Here is a 22716-nt window from a genome sequence, read left to right as displayed (position 1 = left end):
TGTTGGCCTGTATTTAATACAGTATATATAGATGTTTCCATCTGTGGTCAGGTAGTCTTTTTCCCTGCCTGTTCTGGCATTGAGGTCTCCCATGATAAGGACTTTGCCCAGGGTTTGATAGTGGGCGGCTTCCCTTTGCAGGATCTCAAAGCATTCTGGGTTGTAGTAGGGGGACTCAGGTGGTGGTATATAGGCAGAGGTAGATGTCAGACTTGGAGGTGAGGATGGAGCGGTCTTTTCTGATCCAGATATGACTGTTTCCCTATTTCACTGGTCCGATGGGGAAACATGTCCATGTTTCTAGAAGGATTTGAATGTCGATGTTTCTCAAACTCTGGGTGAAGTCTGGATCATTTACTTTACATCCAAAGGCTGATGCGTTCAGCTGCTGATTATAAAGGATGTCATAGCGGGTCCTTATACCTATCCATCCCATATCTATCGATCCCATATCCATCTATCCCATATCTATCTATCTATCTATCTATCTATCTATCCCATATCTCTCTATCCCATCTCTCTATCTATCTATCCATCCCATATCTATCGATCCCATATCCATCTATCCCAAATCTATCTATCTATCTATCTATCCCATATCTCTCTATCCCATCTCTCTATCTATCTATCGATCCCATATCCATCTATCCCATCTCACTATTTATCTATCTATCTATTTATCCATCTATCCCATATCTATCTATCTATATAATATCTATGTATCTAATGTATCCAAACATACAACAATGTTGCTGTTGAGAAAGGTTATAAAACCACAGACAGCAGATGACTAGGTCATGATGGTTTCTCTGTATAAGGCCCCTTGCAGACGAGCGTGTCCTGATTAGCTACGGATGCGTTGCAGATGTGTTCAGTGATAACTGCACGATTTCGCAGGCAAAGTCATTCAGTTTTGCCTTCGATCGCAAAACTGAAAACCGCATTGCATCTGCACTTGCTTCCGGATGCAACGTGTTTTTCACTGAAGCCCCGTTCACTTCTATAGGGGCCAGGGCTGCGTGAAAAACGCAGAATATAGAACATGCTGCGTTTTTCATGCAACGCAGAACTGATGCGAGAAAAAAAATGCTCATGTACACAGACCCATTGAAATGAATGGGTCAGGATTCAGTGCAGGTGCTGTGCGTTCACGTCATGCATTGCACCCGCGCGGAAAACTCGCTTGTGTGAAAGAGGCCTAACACCTCCATAATACTAGTAATTGGACAATCCCTTCTTCTTAGGCCTCTTTCACACAACCGTTTTTTTTTCCCACGTTTGTGGGCCGTTTTTTGCGTTCCGTATACGGAGCCATTCATTTCAATGGTTCCGCAAAAAAAGACGGAATATACTCTGTATGCATTCCGCTTCCCCATTTCAGTCCCGTTGAAAGATAGAACATGTCCTATTATTGCCCGCAAATCATGTTCCGTGGCTCTATACAAGTCAATGGGTCCGCAAAAAAAAGGAACACATACGGAATGTATTCCGTATGTCTTCCATATCCGTTCCGTTTTTGCAGAACCTTCGATTGAAAATGTTATGCCCAGCCCAATTTTTTCTATGTAATTACTGTATACTGTACATGGCATACGGAAAAACGGAACGGAAACACAATGGAAACCGGACCGCAAAATTCTGAAAAAGCCATCCGCGTCATGTTTTTGGCCCGGATAAGATGCGGGTGCGTTGGGAAAAATGCGAGATTTTTCCGCGTGAGTGCAAAACATTGTAATGCGTTTTGCAAGCGCGTGAGAAAAATCGGCATGTTTGGTACCCAAACACAAACCCCGGACTTCTTCACAGAAGTTCAGGTTTGGGATCGGTGTTGTGTAGATTGTATTATTTTCCCTTATAACATGGTTTTAAGGGAAAATAATAGCATTCTGAATACAGACTGCATAGTACAATAAAAAAATATTATTATTTAACTCACCTTAATCCACTTGTTCGCATAGCCCGGCTTCTCTTCTGTCTTCATCTTTGCTGTGTACAGGAAAAGGACATTTGATGACGTCACTGCGCTCATCACATGATCTTTTTACCATGGTAATGGATCATGTGACGGACCAGGTGATGAGCGCAGTGACGTCACCACAGGTCCTTTTCCTGCGCACAGCAAAGATGAAGACAGAAGAGAAGCCGGCTGCGCGATCAAGTGGATTAAGGTGAGTTAAATTATTTTTTTTAACCCCTCCAGCCATATTGTACTATGCATTCTGTATTAAGAATGCTATTATTTTCCCTTATAACCATGTTATAAAGGAAAATAATAATGATCGGGTCCCCATCCCGATAGTCTCCTAGCAACCGTGCGTGAAAATCGCACCGCATCCGCACTTGCTTGCGATTTTCACGCAGCCACATTTACGCACAAAATAGAGCATGCGTGAAAATCACCGCTCATGTGCACAGCCCCATAGAAATGAATGGGTCCGGATTCAGTGCGGGTGCAATGCGTTCACCTCATGCATTGCACCCGTGCGGAAATCTTGTCCGTGTGAAAGGGGCCTTAGAAGGGTTCCCAGAAAATACAGTAGGTTGTTATGCTGCTGGGCCTCCTACGTTGAGGTGTAATACGTGCTGGAGGCAATCAGCAAGTGTCCTGTCTACCAGCAGCGCCTCCGCAGGGGAGGTGAAGGATTCCATAGTTTCCCCTGAAATCAGTAGGATTCCAGGTCCGCCACAGTAAAGCCGCCACTCTCTTTTCTGGCTAATTGATGAGGGTCATAAACGAGGAACTGCCCTCAATTAAAGGGGTTTTCCGGGATTCATATACCTATGACCTATCCTCAGGATAGGTCATCAATATCTGATTGGTGGGGGTCTGACTCCCAGCCCCCATGCTGATCAGCAGTTTGAAGAGGATCGGCCATCAATATAGGAGTCCCAGAAAAAAATAAACTCTCTCTCAGAATTAAAAAAATTGTTTTCTAAACCAGACAATTTTTTTTTTATACCTCAAATGTCATGACTCTTCCAGGTTGCACTTTACATGCTCTGACTTCTTCATATACATTGTTCAAGTCAACATTATGTCTTCCATTCCTGATAATACCTTGGGCCACTGTAAAAAAAAACATTTTGGGAAAAACGATGAATGGAAGGTACTCTTCATTAAAATGTATGGATGATATGGATAGCTCTGCTATTTTACATTGGTCTTAAAGAGCACCTGACAGCAGGGTCAACCCTATTAAACCAGCATGTTGCTTGGTAGGGTTCATCCTACTGATTAAAAGGATACCTGTCTTGTGAATATTGGTTATGGCATTCCAGAGAAAAAAAAAATACTTTAATGCTTCATACAATTGAAGACATCAGTGCACTGAGGGGGGCCTAGCCTCTCAGTGCACCTCAGTTTTCCAGGGCTGGCCCCACCGCTGGCTACACTAAAGCTTTAATTTGTATTAAGAATTTAAAAAAAAAAAAATATTGGGAAAGCCAAAATTGATTTTTACAAGACAGGTATCATTTTAATCACCATGGTCAACCCTACCAGGCAGTACACCTGATTCAATGGGTTGATCCTGCTGAAAGGTGGCTTTTTAAATGCATGACAAGTTGTGTTGGTCAAGCACCCGAACACAATGTAAGTCAATGGGAGAACCCGAGCATTAAATGGAAACACCACTGAAACGGTTTAGGAACAGCATGGGGAGGATGTCTGGATGCATCTTGGACTCCCAGGCCGCTGCTGGGAACCATGTTGTCTGAATAGTACAGATGAGAAAAAAAGGAAAATTAGAGTGTGACAATCAAACAGATTACCCCCTCTAGAAATTTATCTATAAGAGGATCATGAATGAAGGGCACATAAGGGCGCCAGAGGTCGGACGGAAATTGGAGGAAAAAAGTTTTTTTATATATTGTATGCTATGAAAGATTAAGCAGAAGGACGTGGAAGAGAGGGATATAGCAGGCTGCCAGTGTAGGTTGGTGTGAAGTATAGGCACTATCACAATTAGTAGAATAGAGAGCAGGAAAAAATATATACAACCATAACCACCGGAAAAGAAGGTGTCCGGCGCCACGCACCCCTAAATGTATAGTAGTAGCTGATGGAAGCTGTTATACTGTAAATGGAGCTCGCTAATAATAGATAAAATAGAGAACAACTATACAGATATAGATGTATACAAATGTATACAAAAAAATACATGAACAGACACAAAGGTGTAGGATACACACCCTAGATGGAGGGTCTGATAATGATTCCTCCGTGAAATTGCTTCAAATAGCAATAAACTCCACAATATATTCAAACTTACTTCACCAGGGAGGAATCCAATAGGATAAAGCTCAAGACACCTACTGGATATTACCCCCTCGCCTGGATCGCAAGTAGAATGATAGGATGAAGCAGCAGGTCCACACTGAGATCTTCTTGTAACTTCCTTTATTCAAAAAGCAGGCAATAGGTGAGCTCAACGCGTTTCGGGGTCTATTAAACACCCCTTCCTCAGGAGCAGCAGTGTATACAATGTTACAATTGCTGTCTATATATAGGGATAAATATGGCAGACAAACACATCCACGCTTGTAAGGGAGCATCACTTCCGGTTCCTATGTGGACCGGAAGTGATGGTGCGTTCCACGGTGGAACGCATTTATGCAGATAAACACATAATAATAGACAAAGAGGGCAGGTATGTACCTTGTATAATGAGTGATTGGGAGGAGATGGGAGAGTGTCTTTACAAGGAGAGGATCAGATCTATTTTTGGCTGCTCTCCAACCCCACTTCCGGTTTCGGACTGAACCGGAAGTGCCCGTGCGTTCCACAGTGGAACGCACCCGATGATGTTATTCAATGGGCTGTCCTGTGGGGCGTTCCGAAATGTTTTTTGTTCGTGCTGTCAGCAATGTTGGTTTGGGACCTGGTTGACAGCATCTTAAAAGATCTTGTAGCCATATTATATAAGGAATATTGGTATTATTATTCTCATTATTATTGTAAGGGGGAAAGAGAGGGGGAGGAGCTCAGGATCATATGATAAATACAGGGCTGTGCATAATTACATGATAAAAATAGAAACTAAACTATTCTTAAGGAAAGGTAGGACAAATGTATATATAGAAAGAAACAAGTTTTAGAAGACTATAAATATAAATAAAAAATAATAATAATAATAGAGAAAATAAAAGAATAAAAAATGTATATATATAAAAAAAGATGATAAAATTCCGTAGAAAATGTCACTAAAAAACCGCATCCAAAAAATGCGCATATAAAATTTAACATATATGCATAGGACATACAAATATATATATTCCCAGAGAGCCGAAGAAGTCATTAAATGGATATGTAAATACATATGGAAATATTAATATAAATATGTAAAAATATATATGTTAAAAAACATATATATAAAAAAAATGTGTGAAATATATACATATATATATAAAAATATATATATAAAAGAAAAAAATAAATAAAAAAATAATAAATAAATATATATATATATATATATATATATATATATATATATATATATACACATACACACATAACTATGGGTGGGTTAATAATTTGTATATTCGAGGGCTTCGTTTAGGCCAAAGGGAACCAGCGTATTAAATTTGTATATCCAGAACATTTCTTTTCGAGCCAACTGTTGAAATGAATAGGGGACCCATTCAACAGGGGTGACTTTCGCAAGGGAGGGATCACTGTTGTGGTGTTCGAAGAAATGTCTGGAAACGCTGTGAGTCAGAACTTTGCGATGGATATTTGAGCGATGCTCGTTCATTCTTTCCCTAAGGGTTTGGGTGGTTCTCCCAATATATAACAGATTGCAAGGGCATGTAAGCAGATAGATTATATTCCGAGATCCACAGCTCATAAAGTGCCTCAACGTAATGACCTCACCAGAATGTGGGACATTGATGGTTTTAGTCTTATCCTTAATCATTCCACAGCATTTGCATTTCTTTATTTTGCAACTAAAGGCCCCTTTTTCTGATGGGTTTGTTGGTTTTGTGGCCTTTCCCATTTCTGTAATTTTGGGGCAAGAAGGTGCAACTATGTTTTTCAGGGTTTGGGCCCTTCTGAATGTTAGGCCTGGCACTGGGGGAAGTATATGTTTTAAAATAGGGTCCCTTTGTAATATGCCCCAATGTTTCTTCATAATTTGCCGGATTGCAACATGTCTCACATTAAATCTTGTAATCAGATTAAACTGAATCTTGTTCTCGGTGTTAGTGTTTTTATTTTTATTTATTTTGGGTTGGAGGGTGTCGATTTGGCGAAGTGACAGAGATCTTTTCTCAGATTCTTTGATTAGAGTTTTAGGGTAACCTTTTTCAGCAAACCTTTGACATAAGGAGTTTAGTTGTTGCTTTAGGGTCTGGTTGTCAGAGCAATTCCTCCTCAACCTCTTCATCTGGCTAAATGGTATGTTGTTCTTCCATTTTGGGTGGTGGCAGCTTTTATAGTTAAGGTAGCTGTTCGCGTCCACCTGTTTAAAGTGAGTTTTAGTGATGATCTTATTGTTTTTTATGCTCAAATGAATATCCAAGAAGATAGCTTCTCGGGGGTTGTGCTCCAGGCTAAACCCAAGGCCCCATTGGTTTGCATTTAGAATTTTTACAAAGGATACTAGCTCTTCAACATCCCCTTCCCATATAAAAATAATGTCATCGATATATCTCTGGTAATAACGGATTTTCGGGTGAGACAATAGACCATGGTGTTCCTCAAAGAGGCCCATAAAAAGGTTTGCGTATGATGGGGCAAACTTCGTCCCCATCGTGGTCCCTTTTTTCTGAATGTAATACACCTCATTAAAAGTAAAAAAATTATGATTTAAAATAAATTCAATGGCATCCAGTAAGAATTCTTTTTGCTGTTCTGGCATGGACGAATCCTTCCCCAAAAAATGTCTAACAGCTGTAAGTCCCAGATCGTGTTCGATATTGCTATACAGGGAATTTACGTCTAAAGTGACAAAATTATAGTCACTCTTCCATTTGACAGGACTTATTGAGTTGATCAGGTGGGTTGTATCTCTCAAATAGGAGGGTAACTGTGTTACATATTTCTGGAGGAATGTATCTACGTATGCTGATAAATTGGTTGTGAGGGAGTCGATACCTGAAATGATCGGTCTTCCTGGTGGGTTATGAAGGGTTTTATGTATCTTTGGTAAAAAATAAAATTTAGCTACAGTAGGATGGGCTGGGGATAAAAATTGTTTTTCTTTTTTATCAATGATACCTACAGAGAAGGCCATCTCTACCATTTTGGTGAGTGACTTTTTGAACAAAGTTGTAGGGTCATCGTCCAAAGTTCTATAGTAATCCTGGTCAGATAAGATTCTCTTAGATTCGGCTACATAATATTCATGGTCCATTACCACAATACCGCCCCCCTTGTCAGCATTCTTTATTATTATGTCCTTATTCTTCTTCAAATTCCCAAGGGCTTTTCTTTCCCTAGGGTTTAAATTTTTGGTAGTATTTTTCTCTAGTGAGGAGAGGGTTTTAAATTCATCTAGCACTATATTATAATAGCTCTCTAAATGGGGTCCTCGGCTCTCAATAGGATAGAATGTTGACTTCATCTTTAGGTGAGATGGTACGCCACTTTTACAGACTGACAATAATACGCACAAAACCGAAGATAAAATCGATTTGAGGAAAAATTGGTAGGAAACATTCTTTCCTGTATATTTACTTGTATATAAAGTGCAAGCGCTGCCAAAAATTACAAGGAAGAGGCACTCCGATACAACCTGTATATCACATAAAGGAGGGCCTCATACACATTGTGGTACAATTGTTCAGGCAGTGGGACTCCTACACTCATAAAGCCTATGTACTAAGTGAAAGGGCTGCCAAAAATTACAAGCAACCGGCACTACAATACACCCTTTATTACACATAAAGAAGGGCATCAGACACAGCCTTGAAAAATTATGATTGATGGCCTGCTGGTGACCCTCAAAAACATTCCGAGCAAGGGCCTGCTGGGAACCCTATAAAACATTAGGGGCAAGGCCCTGCTGCTGATCTGACCATCTAAAACATTAGGGGTGAGGGTCTGCTGCTGAGCTGACCATCTAAAACATTAGGGGCAAGCGCCTGCTTTTAAGCTGACCATCTAAAAAAAATTGTGGGCGAGGGCCTGCTGCTGAGCTGACCATCTAAAAATTTAGGGGTGAGGGCCCTCCTGCTGAGCTGACCCTCTAAAACATTAGAAGCGAGGGCAGCCTAATAAGCATGTTGATATGATGGAGGAGGAGGACGAGAAAAGGAAGATTGAACCATATACCCTTTTTAGTGGTGGAAGGGGTGGATGGGAATACAGTGTATTCAATACACCATAAAAGCCACATTTAGAGTGCCTTTATGTTATGTTCAGCAGCATTTTCAGTTGACAGGCGGATGCGCTTATCAGTTATTACGCCCCCAGCAGCACAAAATACCCGCCCTGACTAAATGCTGGCAGCAGGGCAGGCCAGCACCTCCAAGGCGTAGAGCTACGTACTTCTTCACCATCTTCAAAAAAATTTCCCTCCTTGTGACACTAGGCCGCGCATCAGGTTAAGGGTGCTGGCGGGGTGTCATAAAACTGCTCAAGGCCTTGGAGAGTGTTGCCTTGCCTCTGTTGGAACTGCTGTCTGTTCCCCTCGTCTCACCTCCTCAGTTGGCCAAGGCCTAATCTGCAGCCAGCGTTGTCAGCTGGAAATTCTTGGAGCAATTTTTACACAAGGACCTTCTGGTATTGCACCATTTTCCTTGTCATCTCCAGCACAGGAATGAGAGATGAGTTCTCTTTGTAGCCGGGGTCGAGAAGGGTGAACAACCAGTAATTGGTTTTGGCCAAAATGCGTATAACGCAAGGGTCACGGGAAAGGCAGCCTAACATGAATTCAGCCATATGTTCCAGAGTCCCAACAGACATAACTTCGATGTCCTCATCAGGATGACGACTCTCAATCTCCTCATCCTCTTTCTCCTCTTCTACCCATCCACGCTGAACAGATGGAATAAAACTTCCTTGGGTACTACCCTATGTAGCAGAGGCAACCATCTCCTGCTCTTCATCATCATCCAATTCACGTTGAGAAGATGAACTGAGGGTGGTCTGGCTATCACCCTATGCACTTTCTTCCCCCATTTCCACCTCATCCACATGCAAAGCGTCCGCCTTCATTGTGAGCAGCGAGCGTTTGGGTAGACACAGAAGTGGGATGGTTACGCAGATAATAGCGTTATCGCCGCTCACCATCTGTGTTGATTCCTCAAAGTTGCGTAAAACCTCGCAGAGGTCAGACATCAATGCCCACTCCTCGCTTGTGAATAGCGGAAGCTGACTGGAAAGGCGACGACCATGTTGCATCTGGTATTCCACTACTGCCCTTTGCTGCTCGCAAAGCCTGGCCAACATGTGGAACGTCGAGTTCCAGCGCATGCTCACATCGCACAACAGTCGGTGAGATGGCAACTGCAAGCGCTGCTGCAGCATTGCCAGATTGGCGGAAGCTGTCGATGACTTGCGGAAATGGGCACACACGTGGCGCACCTTCACCAGTAGCTCAGGCAAATTGGGGTAGGTTTTGAAAAACCGCTGAACCACTAGGTTGAACACGTGGGCTAGGCATTGGATGTGTGTAAGCTTGCCAAGCTCCAAAGCCGCTACCAAGTTACGGCTATTATCAGACACAACCATGCCTGGTTGTAGGTTGAGTGGCGAGAGCTACAGCTCAGTCTGGTCCCTTATCCCCTGCCACAGCTCTGCAGCGGTGTGCTGTTTGTCACCTAAGCATATCCGCTTCAGCACTGCCTGTTGCCACTTCCCCACTGCAGTGCTACACTTCTTCCAGCTACTGACTGATGGCTGACTGGTGCTGCAAGATGATGTTACGGGACACATGCTGGTGCAAGCCTGGGACTGCACACCATGCAAAGTATTGGTGGCTGGGGACAGAGTACCGCGGGATAGCCGCCGCCATCAGGCTGCGGAAAGCCTTAGTATCCACAAGCCTAAATGGCAACATTTCCAGGGCCAGCAATTTGGAAAGGTGTGCATTTAGTGCTATGGTCTGTGAGTGGGTGGCTGGGTATTTGCGCTTTCGTTCAAAGGCCTGGGGTATAGACATCTGTACTCTGCGCTGGGACACAGAAGTGGATGTGCTAGCTGATGGTGCTTGCAAAGGTCCAGGTGCATGGCGGGAGGCATCCGGGCCTGCGTCTTGGACAGGGGATTGGCCAGCACTTAACACTGGGGAAAAGGAGGCAGTGGTGTGACCCGCAGACACTGGTTGTGGACCCAGGCGTTCGGCCCACCTATTAGGGTGCTTTGATGCCATGTGGCGGATCATGCTGGTGGTGTTGAGGTTGCTAGTGTTCAGACCCCTGCTCATTTTGGTACGGCACAGGTTGCAAATGACAATTCTTTTATCGTCCGCACTTTCCTTAACAAAGCTCCAGACTGTGGAACACCTACCCCTTCGCAAGTGAGATTGCCGCAAGGGGGTGCTCCAGGGAACAGTTGTGGGCCTGTTTGGTATGGCCCGCCTTCTCCCTTTTGCCACCCCACTGCCTTTTCCAGCCTGTTGCAGTGCTGCAGATCCCTACCCCTTTGTACGGCTGTCCTCGCTCGGCTTGCCCCCTTCCCAGGTTGGGTCAGTGACTTCATCGTTCACCACCTCCTCTTCCACTTCCTTACTCTGGTCATCCTCCTGCCTTGTTGACCTAACAACAACCTCAGTTATTGACAACTGTGTCTCATTCTCATCATGAACCTCTTGAGACACTAATTGCGGTTGACTTATTGGCAACTGTGTCTCATCATCATCATCCACCTCGTGAAACACTAATTCCCGTTCCCCACTGTCATCTTCTTCTGACTGTGGGTGCTCCAGAGTTTGGGAATCAGGGCACAAGATCTCCTCATGTCCCTCTTAAAGCGGGCTAGGCGAGAGGCCCAAATTAAGGAATGGTGATGAAAAGAGCTCCTTGGAATATCCAATTGTTGGATCACTTGTTTGCCAAGACTCTCCATGGTGGGTGGAAGGAGTATCAGGGTGAGGATTCTGTTGACTAGACTCTTGGCTACTGAGACTGGACTTTGTGGAAGACAGGGTGGTGCCTAACCGACTGGAAGCATTATCTACTTCAATCCAACCGACCCCCTGGTTGCACTGGTCTGACTTCAAGAGTGGTGTCCTGCTCCGCCCTGCAAACTGGGACATGAAGCTAAGGTTTCGTGGATGAGTGTGTTTCTTGTGCTCTGGCAGCAGGCACAGTTTCACCGCGCCCAGGGACACGGCCTCTGCGTGCTCCATTAGCAGCACGGCCACTTCCCCGCCCCTTACTGCTCACATTGTGCATATTAAATGGTATATATGCTTGCAAGTATGTCACACGTACAGTAGCGCAGGTTTTGTAAGTGTATGCGCAAATAAAGTACACAGAATGTCGCAGATATTTAGGATGCGCAAACGTTATACAGGAGATGTAGCAGAGGTAATTTCACTGTCACCAGCGGCTAAGAAAAAATTACATTGACTGTCAGATATTTAGGATACGCAAACGTTATACTGGAGATGTAGCGCAGGTAATGTCGATGCCAACAGCAGCAAAAATTTTTGACTGAGTGTCACTGATATTTCGGATACGCAAACGTTATACAGGAGATGTAGCGCAGGTAATGTAACTGTCTGCAGCGGACACCATCTACGGAAAAAGTGCACTGGATGTCACAGATATTTTTAGGCTGCGCACACGTTAGACAGGAGATGTAGTGCAGATAATGTCGCTGTCTGCAGCGGCCAAACAATTGCAAGCTATTCAGCGCAGGTTGCACTAAAAATATATATTGCTGCCAGAAACAACTATAGTCCTTAAAAGGACTTTTGGGACTATAACAAGTATAAAAGGTAACATATTCTTATTTCACTCCCTACACTATCTCTCCAGCTCTCCCTGACTAAGACTGAGCCGAACACGTGTCATCAGGTGCGATATAGCATTCCGGCCAGCCAATCACTGTAATGCCAGCAGCCAACATGGCTACGGCATTACAGTGAATGGCAGTACCTACCTGTAAGTTTATTGGCTGCGTAGCAGGCAAAAAACGTGCGGGTAGGAGACTTGAGCATCGCGCTCAAGCACACGTGGTATTCGGCCGAACACCGCAATATGCCGAGCATCGCGATGCTCGAGTAAAATTAGTGTTCCGCCGATCATGCTCGCCCAACACTACTGACAAGCAAATTTACCCAGACTAGTGTTAGAGGTGGCAAAAAGATGAACAGTTGCCCTGACAACCAGTCAGATTGTACTAGCTCTATGTGGACAACCTCTCCACTTTTCTGTCTGGACCTATTAGGTTTTTATTATCATAATCCATAAAAATTCTAATTATTATTACCATTATTTTTTTTGTTATCAGCCATACCTTCTTCTTTTTCAAAGGTTAGAAGAGCTTGTCGTTCCTGTAAGATGTATGGGTGATGTATCAAGATCTGACAGGTGTAAGAAATACTGGAAAGGTTTCCCGGACCGGACGCTTTCTCTGTAAAGTTTATATTCTTTTGTGGCAATTTGTTGTCCACCTGATGTAGAGACAAAACCGTAATAAGGAACGAGCAGAAATCAAGAACTGATGTGAAAGCGATTATAAAGAACCCGGAGAAATTATGTTAAAAGGGAGACTCAACATATGGCCAAATGTCTACCGGTACTAGCTCATTGGGCCATTTTTGAGGAACCTTTATATAGTAGTGAATGAGTCTAAGGTGTGTGTCCATGTCCGAATGAGTCCAAGGGGTGGGCCCATATCTGACTGAGTCCAAGGGGCAGGCCCATGTTCGAATGAGCCTAAGGGGTGTGTCCACATCTGAATGAGCATAAGGGGTGTGTCCACATCTGAATGAGTCTAAGGGGGGGCCATGTTTGAATGAGTCTAAGGGGTGGGCCATGTTTGAATGAGTCTAAGGGGTGGACCCATGTCCGAATGAGTCTAAGAGGTGTGTCTATATCCGAATAAGTCTAAGAGGTGTGCCCAAGTCTAAGTGAGTCTATGTGGCATGTCCATGTCTGAATGAGTCTGAGCGGTGTGTCCACGTCTGAATGAGTCTAACTAACTAGTGGCCAGGTGACCAGTAACCAGAGCTCAGATTTAATCTCTTAGACGTCACTGAACATATAAAAGCTGCACTGTGATTGGTTGCTACAAACAACAAAACATAAATACATTTATCCATAGGACAGGTGATAAATGTTTGATCGCTAGAGAACCAGCCATGGGTAGTGGGGGTCCCCAACTCCCCTATGTACCCTAGTGTGCATGCATGACCACAACCCCATTAACTGTCTATGGGATTGCCAGATATAGCAAAGTCCTGTATTCGCCAGTCCCACAGACAGAGAATGGAGCAGTGGTTAAACTTACCTATTCACACAGGGGACCCCAGTTCCCAACGACTGGACCACCAGCATTTACCAGTTACCACCTATCCTTTTAGATTAATTTTGATGTAGAGTGTCTCCTTTGCCTCTGCTCTGCCAGGCATTGTTGGCATTGTTTTGGGGATTAAGGAGGATCCCACAGAAGTAATGGCGCAAAACACCTGAAGAAAAGTTATAACCCCCCATTGCCCTTTCATTGCTATAAGCAGAATACACAGAGTAAGGGCACATTCACAAGACCACGCCATGTTATGCAGTCCGCAAATTGTGGATCCGCAAAACACAGATGCCACCCGTGTGCATTTCATAACTTGCTGAACGGAACGGGCAGCCAATTATAGAAATTACTATTCTTGTCTGTAAAACGGACAAGAATAGGACACGTTCTATCTTTTTTGAGGGGCCACGGAAAAACGGATGCAGACAGCAAAAGTTGTGCTGTTCGCAACTTTTGTGGCCCCATTGAAGTGAAAGGGTCCGCATCTATTTAACAAAAAAGCGTAGCGGATACGGACCCGTTCGTACGGTCGCGTGAATGAGCCCTATGGGCTCATGCATACGAACGTATATTTCTTCAGTTTCTGTTCCACTTTTTAACAGGTCTGTATGCGGAATCACTCATTTCAATGGGGCTTGAAAAAAAAAGAAATTACTCCATGTGCATTCTGTGTCCGTGTGTCCGTTCCAAAAATAGTAGTACAGACTTTTTTGCTGCGCAGAGGCACGGACTGGAATCCCACGGTAGCAATCTGTAGTGCTTCCGTGGGATTTTTTGTCTGTGCCTCCGCACAGCAAAAAAATATAGAACATGTTCTGCTTTTTTGCAGTGTGGACTGAATCTTGCGAATGGCGGACCCATTCAAGTGAATGGCTCCTCAGCCGCAAACGGCAGGCACAGCATTGGTACCCGTGCAGCGGTCTGCAGCACAGGCCTAGGCCGCACACGTGTGCATGAGCCCTAAAGGGTCTGCTGTAATGTGCAGGGCAAATGACAGTGTCTTTAGACATACGTAAAGATGTATCTTGCTGCCGGCACCTGTTAGATAGCGGGGAGGTGGGTGTAATGTGATCCCCCTCCCCCCCCCCCCCCCCCCCCCGATGCCCTGCTTCAGGTGATCAGTAATTTGGGTTATAGATGCCTATGAGAAAACGGTTCCACAGAATGAACGCCAGGAGGACGGGACAAGGCCGTGATGCAGCCTGACTTACAAAGTATTCAAATTAACCGTTAAAAAAATATTGTTGGTAGATCATTAATGGCAACGAGAATATCAGCAAAACGAAAAAACAACAAAAACACGTGTGGTAATTTATAAGTTTTGTCTTTTTTGTGAACCTAAATGGGGGAGACATATCAAAACTGGTGTAAAGGAAAACTGGCTTAGTTTCCCATAGCAACCAATCAGATTCCACCTTTCATTTTTCAGAGCCCTAATGGAGAATGAAAGGTGGAATCTGATTGGTCGCTATGGGCAACTAAGCCAGTTTTCCTTTAAACCAGTCTCCCCCAATGATTTAACGCATTTCACCCCCAGAAACCGTGATTACAGTAAAAATGCATGTTGTTTTTGTGCCTTTTTGTTTTTTTAACACGACAAAAACTGCAATGTGTGAACCAATCAATGAGGATTCGTTCTTTTAACAATCAATTTAGAGACTGCGCTGACTTGCACACTGGCACGGCCTTCAGCCACCTCATGACTGCGTCGCAGCCTCCAAGCACCAACTCCATGGAGCCATACCCCTTGGGAGTAGACGATTATGAACTTAAAGGGGTACACCGACCCACAGGTGTAGTTACCAAAGCTGAAGTTGGTAAAATCAGGGCATACAAATCGGGCAAGGTTATCATTAGGCACGCCCATTTTCACCCCAGGACAGCCTGAATTTTGGACGGTCTCTGAAAATCAGGGACAGTCTTTGCAAATTTGGGACAGTTGTCAACTATTCTCACAGGATATGGAATCACAATTAGATTGGTGGGGTCTTGACCGCCGGGACCCCAACTGATCATGATAACGAGCTTGTGCCATGCCGCTCCAATCATTCTCTATGGCACTGCCGGAGAGAGTACAGCGCTCGGCCATAGAAAATAAATAGAGCGGCATGGCACATGCTCTATCATTTCAGGGTATGGGGCCCCTGTTCTCATGATTAGTGGGGGTCCCAGCATTCGAGCCACCACTGATCTAATAGTCATCTGCTATCCGGTTTATAGGGGATAAATTCTTATAACCGGAATACCCCTTTAAGGTTCACTTTATAACAAATCTGAACCTTTTTAATTATGTATTACTTACCTGTAAATCATTTCTTGCCTTATCAAATGTTTTCCTGCACTCCGTCATCTTATAGTCAAGTTTCTCAACATTTTTTCTTAATTCCTCATTTTTATTTTTTAGATCTTGAATCTCGCTCTGAAGTTGCATGAAAAATAGAACACATGAAATCCATTAAAAAAAAACGTGGGATTAGAAAGAAACTTTGGCTTTTTTTTTCTTCTGAAACAGCGCCACTCTTGTCTGCAGGCTCTGTTTGGTAAGTGCAGTTTAGGCCCATTAACTCGAATCCTGCAATACCAGACACAGCCCATGGGGTGGCGCTGTTTCTTGCTACGACTATAGGGAAGATTTCAAGGGTTTTCTTACTTGGTAAAGAGTCTGCTTTTCAGACAGAGTATCCTGAATTTCAGTTGACTTTTGCAGCAGCTGATCCAGTATTTGTTGTTTTTCTTTTTGTTGGTCGTCTGCTTCCAGTTTATCTAAAAGTGTATTTGATTTGCGTTTTTCCGCCTCCTCACATTGTTCCTTAAGAAATGAGAACGTCAATTATCATCACTGCTACTGCATCATCCAAAGCAAGAGTCTGCTGTAAGTTTCCCTTTAAAGGGGCTGTAGAAATGGCGAGATGGGGCTAAGTGCCGACCCCATGTGGCCGGGCTTACGTAAAACTGCCTCTGCAGTGTAAACGATGGGATGGGATCAACCCCTTTTAAGGTATCTATCCAGCTCAACTCTAACTTCATATAAAATATTAAGAGGTGTGAATACTTTTGCAACCATGTTTATTGCTCCAACGCATCTAATAAAAGTAAGATGCAACTTTGTAACCAGTTCCAGTTAACCCCTTAATGATGAATAACATAAATATCCATTATAAGGAGGTGGTAGTTCCCGTATCCTGATGGATATATATTCGGAATCTCTTAGGTACTTCCCATTGTACCCACAGGATGGTGACGGAAGTGGAGTTTGAGTACACGGTCAGGGCCCCCACTGCAACTGCAGAGGCTGGAGTTAGCTCTGATCCTGGCGGTTTGAGCCCTTATATGCCACAGTCAATAGCGATCTGGCTATTGGCACCTGGCAACACGATTGCGGGGTATTGATGCATTACCATGGCAACTAAGTGGCTTTAAAAAGACCCTCTGGCCTGCCACCAACATCTGGCTATTAGGCCATCAAAAAATGTGCTGCTTCAAGTCCCCGAGTGGGCCCAAAAAAATTAATTACAGAGTTAAAAGAAATAGCCCTTTTAATTAAATCCCCCTTTTAATTTAAAAATATATATTTTTTTTTAAATAGGTAACCGCATAAATATGCATGCTGTATATGGGACCACCACAATCGTAACCTATGGAATAAAGATAACATAATAATTATATTGCATGGTGTAAAATAAAACTATTATGTGTCCCCAAATAAAAAAATAAAAAAACTACAACTCACCTCGCAAACAAAAAAAACATACGGTAAGTCCTCATATGGCTACATCTAAGGAAAATTTAAAAAGTTATGACTCTCGGATGTGGGGCCCCTAAAATAACTTTTTCCCCCATTATTGTGCAAAGGTACAAATGTTAACATGGCATTTATAACATATGATAAATAGTGGGGGGGGGGGGGGGAGAACAATGGGGAAATTGCAGGGTTTTTAGTCTCTTTTTTTTAGCATTTCTACTTAAAAAGTTATAAAATGTAAACAATAAATTGTAAAAGTCAACTCATCCAGCAAAAAAAAAAACAAGTCTTCATACAGCTACAGTACATCACATCAAAAAATAAAAAAAATAAAAAAGGAAACAATGAAAATCAGGCAGACAGGCCTGATAGTTAAGGGGTTAAAAAAAAATCTACCATTTTGCATCTACAACCCCTGGGCAGTCCTGTGTGTCACCATAGTCATACATCACAGGCAAAACTGAGGCGATGTATGATCTCCCGATCCCAGGCACCACTAGGGGGAGCTCAGCGCAAAGAGATTTGACAGTTTCCATTGATTTCAATGTTAGGCCTCATGCACGCGACCGTTATGTGTTTTGCGGTGGGCAAATCGCGGATCCGCAAAACATGGATGGCGTCCGTGTGCGTTCTGCAATTTGCGGAACGGCATGGACAGTCATTGATATAACTGCCTATTCTTGTCCGCAAAACAGAAAAGAATAGGACAGGTTATATTTTTTTGGGGGACCACGGAACGGAGCAACGGATGCGGACATTGAAGTCAATAGGTCCACATCCAAGCCACCAAAACAATGGTCGTGTGCATGAGGCCTTAACTGTATAAATTCCTATGCAGGGATTGATCAAAGTATTGACGTCAGTTGTCTGGTGTCAAGACATTTAGAAATGAAGCACCCGTTCCAATTTTTAAAACAGAAAAAGTCAAGTAAAGTGGGGGAAGTGGAGGACGACTTTTTTTTAAATTTTGTAATTAAAAATGTCCCCCACTTAATAAAAAAAAAAAAAAAAGAAATTCATCAGAAATCTCAGTGTGGGGGGGGGGTGCTTTAGGTTAGCTGCGGGGCCCTATGAGATCTATGTACATCCTGATATTAGATGAAGAGAGGAAGCCAGTAAGGCCTAGTTCACATCACCGTTCAGCCTTTCCGTTCTCCTGCTCCGTTTAGGGGCAGGAGAACGGAAAGGACGGATAAGCACATAACTGACACCAGACTGAGTCAAACGGAGCCTGAGGACCCCATAGACTATAATGGGGTCCGTTATGTTTCCGCTCAGAAGATGATTTTTAAGTGGAGACAAAAGTCCTGCATACACAACTTTTGTCTTCGCTTAAAAAACATCTTCTGAGCGGAAACATAACGGACCCCATTATAGTCTATGGGGTCCTCAGGCTCCGTTTGACTCAGTCTGGTGTCAGTTATGTGCTTATCCGTCCTTTCCGTTCTCCTGCCCCTAAACGGAGCAGGAGAACGGAAAGGCTGAACGGTGATGTGAACGAGGCCTAACACATGACTGGAGGATCAGATGGGTTTACAATCTGTAACCAAGACACATAGACCTGCAAACACAAAACGATGAGAATATTTTTAATCATGACTATTGTCATATTTTTTTATTTTTAGATGGAGCAATAGAAACCTGTTGACAAAGTGCAGGTTGTGCTGTATGTTCTGCTGATCGCTGCACAAATGTTTAAAGGGTAAGGGTCATGTTTTTATTTAAAAAAATCTATTTTAGGGTCCATTCACACGTCCGTTGTTTCTTTCCTGATCTGTTCCGTTTTTTGCGGAACAGATCTGGACCCATTCATTTTCAATGGGTCCTGAAAAAAATCGGACAGCACAATGTCTGATTTTTTTTCAGGACCCATTAAAAATGAATGGGTACAGATCTGGTCCAGATCTGTCCTGCAAAAAACGGAACAGATCAGGAAAGAAACAATGGACGTGTGACTGGACCCTTAGCATATGTTGCTGCTGCAGCAGCATTATGCATAAAGCAATCTTTAGTTTCTTCACATACCACTGTTTTCCTTGAGTTTTTCCCTTAGTTACCGCTGTTTAAACATTTACAATATGAGGACCTTCTCAAGATGGCTCCTCTGCCAGTTCTCTGAGGCCAAAACTGCTTTCCCGTCACTTCACATACACACTTGGTCCCTGCTAGCCAATCAGATTGGATTACTGAGAGACACGCCTCCTCACTCTGAAGCCTAATGCAGGCATGCAGTGTGAAGGACCGCCCCTCCATCTTCCTAGCCGGAGACAGACAAGCCCTAGCAACGGTCTTTTAAGGGAGCAGTGGAAAGGGACTGGGACATTAATGAAAGCTGTTATTATAAGGTAATTACAGATCTTTTGACAACCATTGACAGACTCACTCAGGTATACATCACGAGCTCTAATAAACTAGCAAATAAATAAAAAAAAATGACAGTTATCGTTTAAATGAGAAAACTATAAAAAAAAATTACCTTCCATTTTTCCAGTTCTTCTTTCAGCTGCTGAATTGTATTCATCGTTTCTCACCTGAAATAAAAAATCAACCAGAAGTGACTTCATTCTTGCAATGCTGTAGTTATAGGTAGAGATGAGCAAATCGAAGTCAAGCGAATTGACTTCCATCCAAATTTCAGGAAAAAATTTGATTCGCCACGAAGCTGAATTTTCACGAGCTTCGTAGTAATGAATCTATTTTACCTGAAATGGCGGTAAAAAAAAAAAAAAAAAAAAAAACACACCAACCTCAACCATTTGCTCCGGAGAAGCTGTCGCGACCATCTTGATTGAAGAAACCGCGTGGTGACGTGTGATGTCACCAGGTCACGAAGCTGGCCGGGCGCGGTGACGTCATCAGTGATGCGGGTGCGGTGACGTCACCGCACCCGGCCAGCGTGATGATGTCATCACATCACCAGGCGAGATTTTGCACGGTTACTACAATCAAGATGGCCGAGACAGCCTTTCCATGAGCAAATGGATGAAGTGAGTATGTTGTTTTTTTTTACCCTGATTAACCCCTGAAAGGCCTCAATTAATTAATGTCAGATGGCGTGATCAGCGATGAGTGCGGCATCTTAGGGGTTCAATGATGGGGGGGCAGCGTGATCACCGTGCGATTGGAATGCGATTCGTGATGAAGTAATTTGTAAAGAATCACATTTCTTTGTGAAATTCAGGCGAAGCAGCCGAATCGAATTTTTGATAAGTTCGCTGGTCACCAGTTATAGGCACAGTACGGGTGCGTCCAGCATTTATACCGTCTGCAGATATGTATGATAGAGGACCCCATGTGGCTGCTATAGGGGCCCCTGGAAGTACCCTGTTTATGGGTATGGGGCTTTTTTTGCCACAGCAGCAACGGTGGGGGGCGAGGGCAGCTATACAGGAGGTTCGTTAGCGTGTATTCACACATGGCAGATTTGTTGCGGAAAGTTCTGCGACCAGAAATCAGTTCCGTACATGTGAAAGGAGTTGAATGCATGGATTTCTGCAAGTTCTCACACGGCTACTGCGCCAGAGAACCAGATTTTAGTTAAACGGATTGTCCGGGATTAGAAAATTGTAGCTGCTTTCTTGCAAAAACAGCGCCACCCCTTAACACGGGTTGTGTGTGGTACTGCAGCTTAGCCCCATTCATTTCAATCGCAGTACCAGACATAACCTGCGGACAGACGTGGTGTTGTTTCTAGAAATAAGCAGCCATGTTTTTTCTAAGGGCTCATGCACACGACCGTATTTTCTTTCCGTGTCCGTTACGTTTTTTTTTTCTGCAGCCCATATGCGGAACCATTCATTTCAATGGGGCCGGAAAAAAATGGAAATGACTCAGTGTACATTCCGTTTCCGTATGTCCGTTCCGCAAAAGAATAGAACGTGTCCTTTTCTAGTCTGTTTTGTGGACAAGGACAGGCATTGTTACAATGGATCCAGAAAAAACGGATGTAACACGGCTGTCACAGCACGGTAAGCGCCTTACATTATTATGTGACCGCTGTCCTGTCCAATGACCGGCAGGAGGATAGCAGTAATACAAAACCATGTTCACCAGAAATGGAGATGAAAAGAATTGCGTGGTCCTTACACGCAAAACAGCCTGGTCCTGAAAAGGTTATGTGATGTGTCCGGCGGGGGTTTTGGGGTCTTTTGAGCCCCATTACTGAGTCTACAATTCTGGATATGAAGCAGACAAGGAAGTAGAAGCGAGGTGGACGGGCGGAGGAGTGTGCGGATCTGGGGAAGGTCCAGGCGGTCGCCGAGCACGGCCAGAGGTATCAGAAGCAGGCGGTCAGTAGACAGCCACTTACCTGAGGCAGCAAAACCAGGAGACGGCAGGAAAATAAGAGGCAGCCAAACCAGGAGACGGCAGGAAAATAAGAGGCAGCCAAACCAGGAGACGGCAGGAAAATAAGAGGCAGCCAAACCAGGAGACGGCAGGAAAATAAGAGGCAGCCAAACCAGGAGACGGCAGGAAAATAAGAGGCAGCCAAACCAGGAGACGGCAGGAAAATAAGAGGCAGCCAAACCAGGAGACGGCAGGAAAATAAGAGGCAGCCAAACCAGGAGACGGCAGGAAAATAAGAGGCAGCAAAACCAGGAGACGGCAGGAAAATAAGAGGCAGCCAAACCAGGAGACGGCAGGAAAATAAGAGGCAGCCAAACCAGGAGACGGCAGGAAAATAAGAGGCAGCCAAACCAGGAGACGGCAGGAAAATAAGAGGCAGCCAAACCAGGAGACGGCAGGAAAATAAGAGGCAGCAAAACCAGGAGACGGCAGGAAAATAAGACGCCTCCTCGTCCTCTGCTCTTCCTGCCACAGAACAGAAACTGAGAGATCACTTTCACTTTCTATTTTCTTGTGTCAAAGGTCAAGCCTGTATCTAAACAGCACGGGCCACATGTGTGAAGACTGCGTGTTATTTGCGAAGGGCACATTCACACGGTCAGGTTTATGGATGCAGTTTTAGAAGCCAAAATCAGGAGTGAATCATAAAAGGAGAGAAAGCATAAAGGACGGATACGACTTCTAATCTTTTCGTGAAGTTACTCCCAGTTCTGGCTTCTAAGGCTCCATTCACACGTCCGTAGTGTATTGCGGATCCGCACATCGCCCCTTAGAACTGCCTATTCTTGTCCGCAATTGACAAGAATAGGACATGTTCTATTTTTTTCCGGAGCTGCGGACCGGAAGATCGGGACCTGCGCTCCGGAAATGCGGATTTGGAGAGCACATAGTGTGCTCTCCGCATCCATTCCTGCCCCATTGAGAATGAATGGATCCGCACCTGTTCCGGATATTGTGGAACCATTCCACGGACGTGTAAGGCTACGTCTACACGACGACATTTGTCGTCGCGCAACACATAGGGCACAACTACACTGCAACATTTGTAGCGCAACATTTTGTTGCACCAATGTTGCGCGACAATTTTTATAATGGCAATCTATGGTGTCGCACTGCAACATGCAACATGCTGCGACTGCGACGCGACACTCGCAGAAAAATCCATCTCGAATGGATTTTCTGCGACTGTTGCGTCGCAGTCGCAGCA

General features: G+C 44.0%; 1 protein-coding gene across 1 annotated transcript in view; it reads right to left on the bottom strand.

Annotated features, from left to right (window-relative positions):
* NMI (N-myc and STAT interactor) overlaps nucleotides 1-21969 on the bottom strand; it is a 32349-nt gene extending 10380 nt beyond the window's left edge. The window contains exons 1-6 of the mRNA XM_044303315.1: nucleotides 21472-21969; nucleotides 19639-19693; nucleotides 16071-16229; nucleotides 15723-15839; nucleotides 12410-12566; nucleotides 2961-3067 (exon numbers count right to left, since the gene is read on the bottom strand). Of these exons, the coding sequence (XP_044159250.1) occupies nucleotides 2961-3067; nucleotides 12410-12566; nucleotides 15723-15839; nucleotides 16071-16229; nucleotides 19639-19683 (585 nt within the window). The 5' untranslated portion in view covers nucleotides 19684-19693; nucleotides 21472-21969. The remainder of the gene's footprint in view (nucleotides 1-2960; nucleotides 3068-12409; nucleotides 12567-15722; nucleotides 15840-16070; nucleotides 16230-19638; nucleotides 19694-21471) is intronic.
* Between the last annotated feature and the right edge of the window lie 747 nt (nucleotides 21970-22716).

The sequence above is a fragment of the Bufo gargarizans genome, chromosome 8 (assembly GCF_014858855.1).
Source record: "Bufo gargarizans isolate SCDJY-AF-19 chromosome 8, ASM1485885v1, whole genome shotgun sequence".
Taxonomy (NCBI): domain Eukaryota; kingdom Metazoa; phylum Chordata; class Amphibia; order Anura; family Bufonidae; genus Bufo; species Bufo gargarizans.
This window is presented reverse-complemented; position numbering and strand designations above follow the sequence as displayed.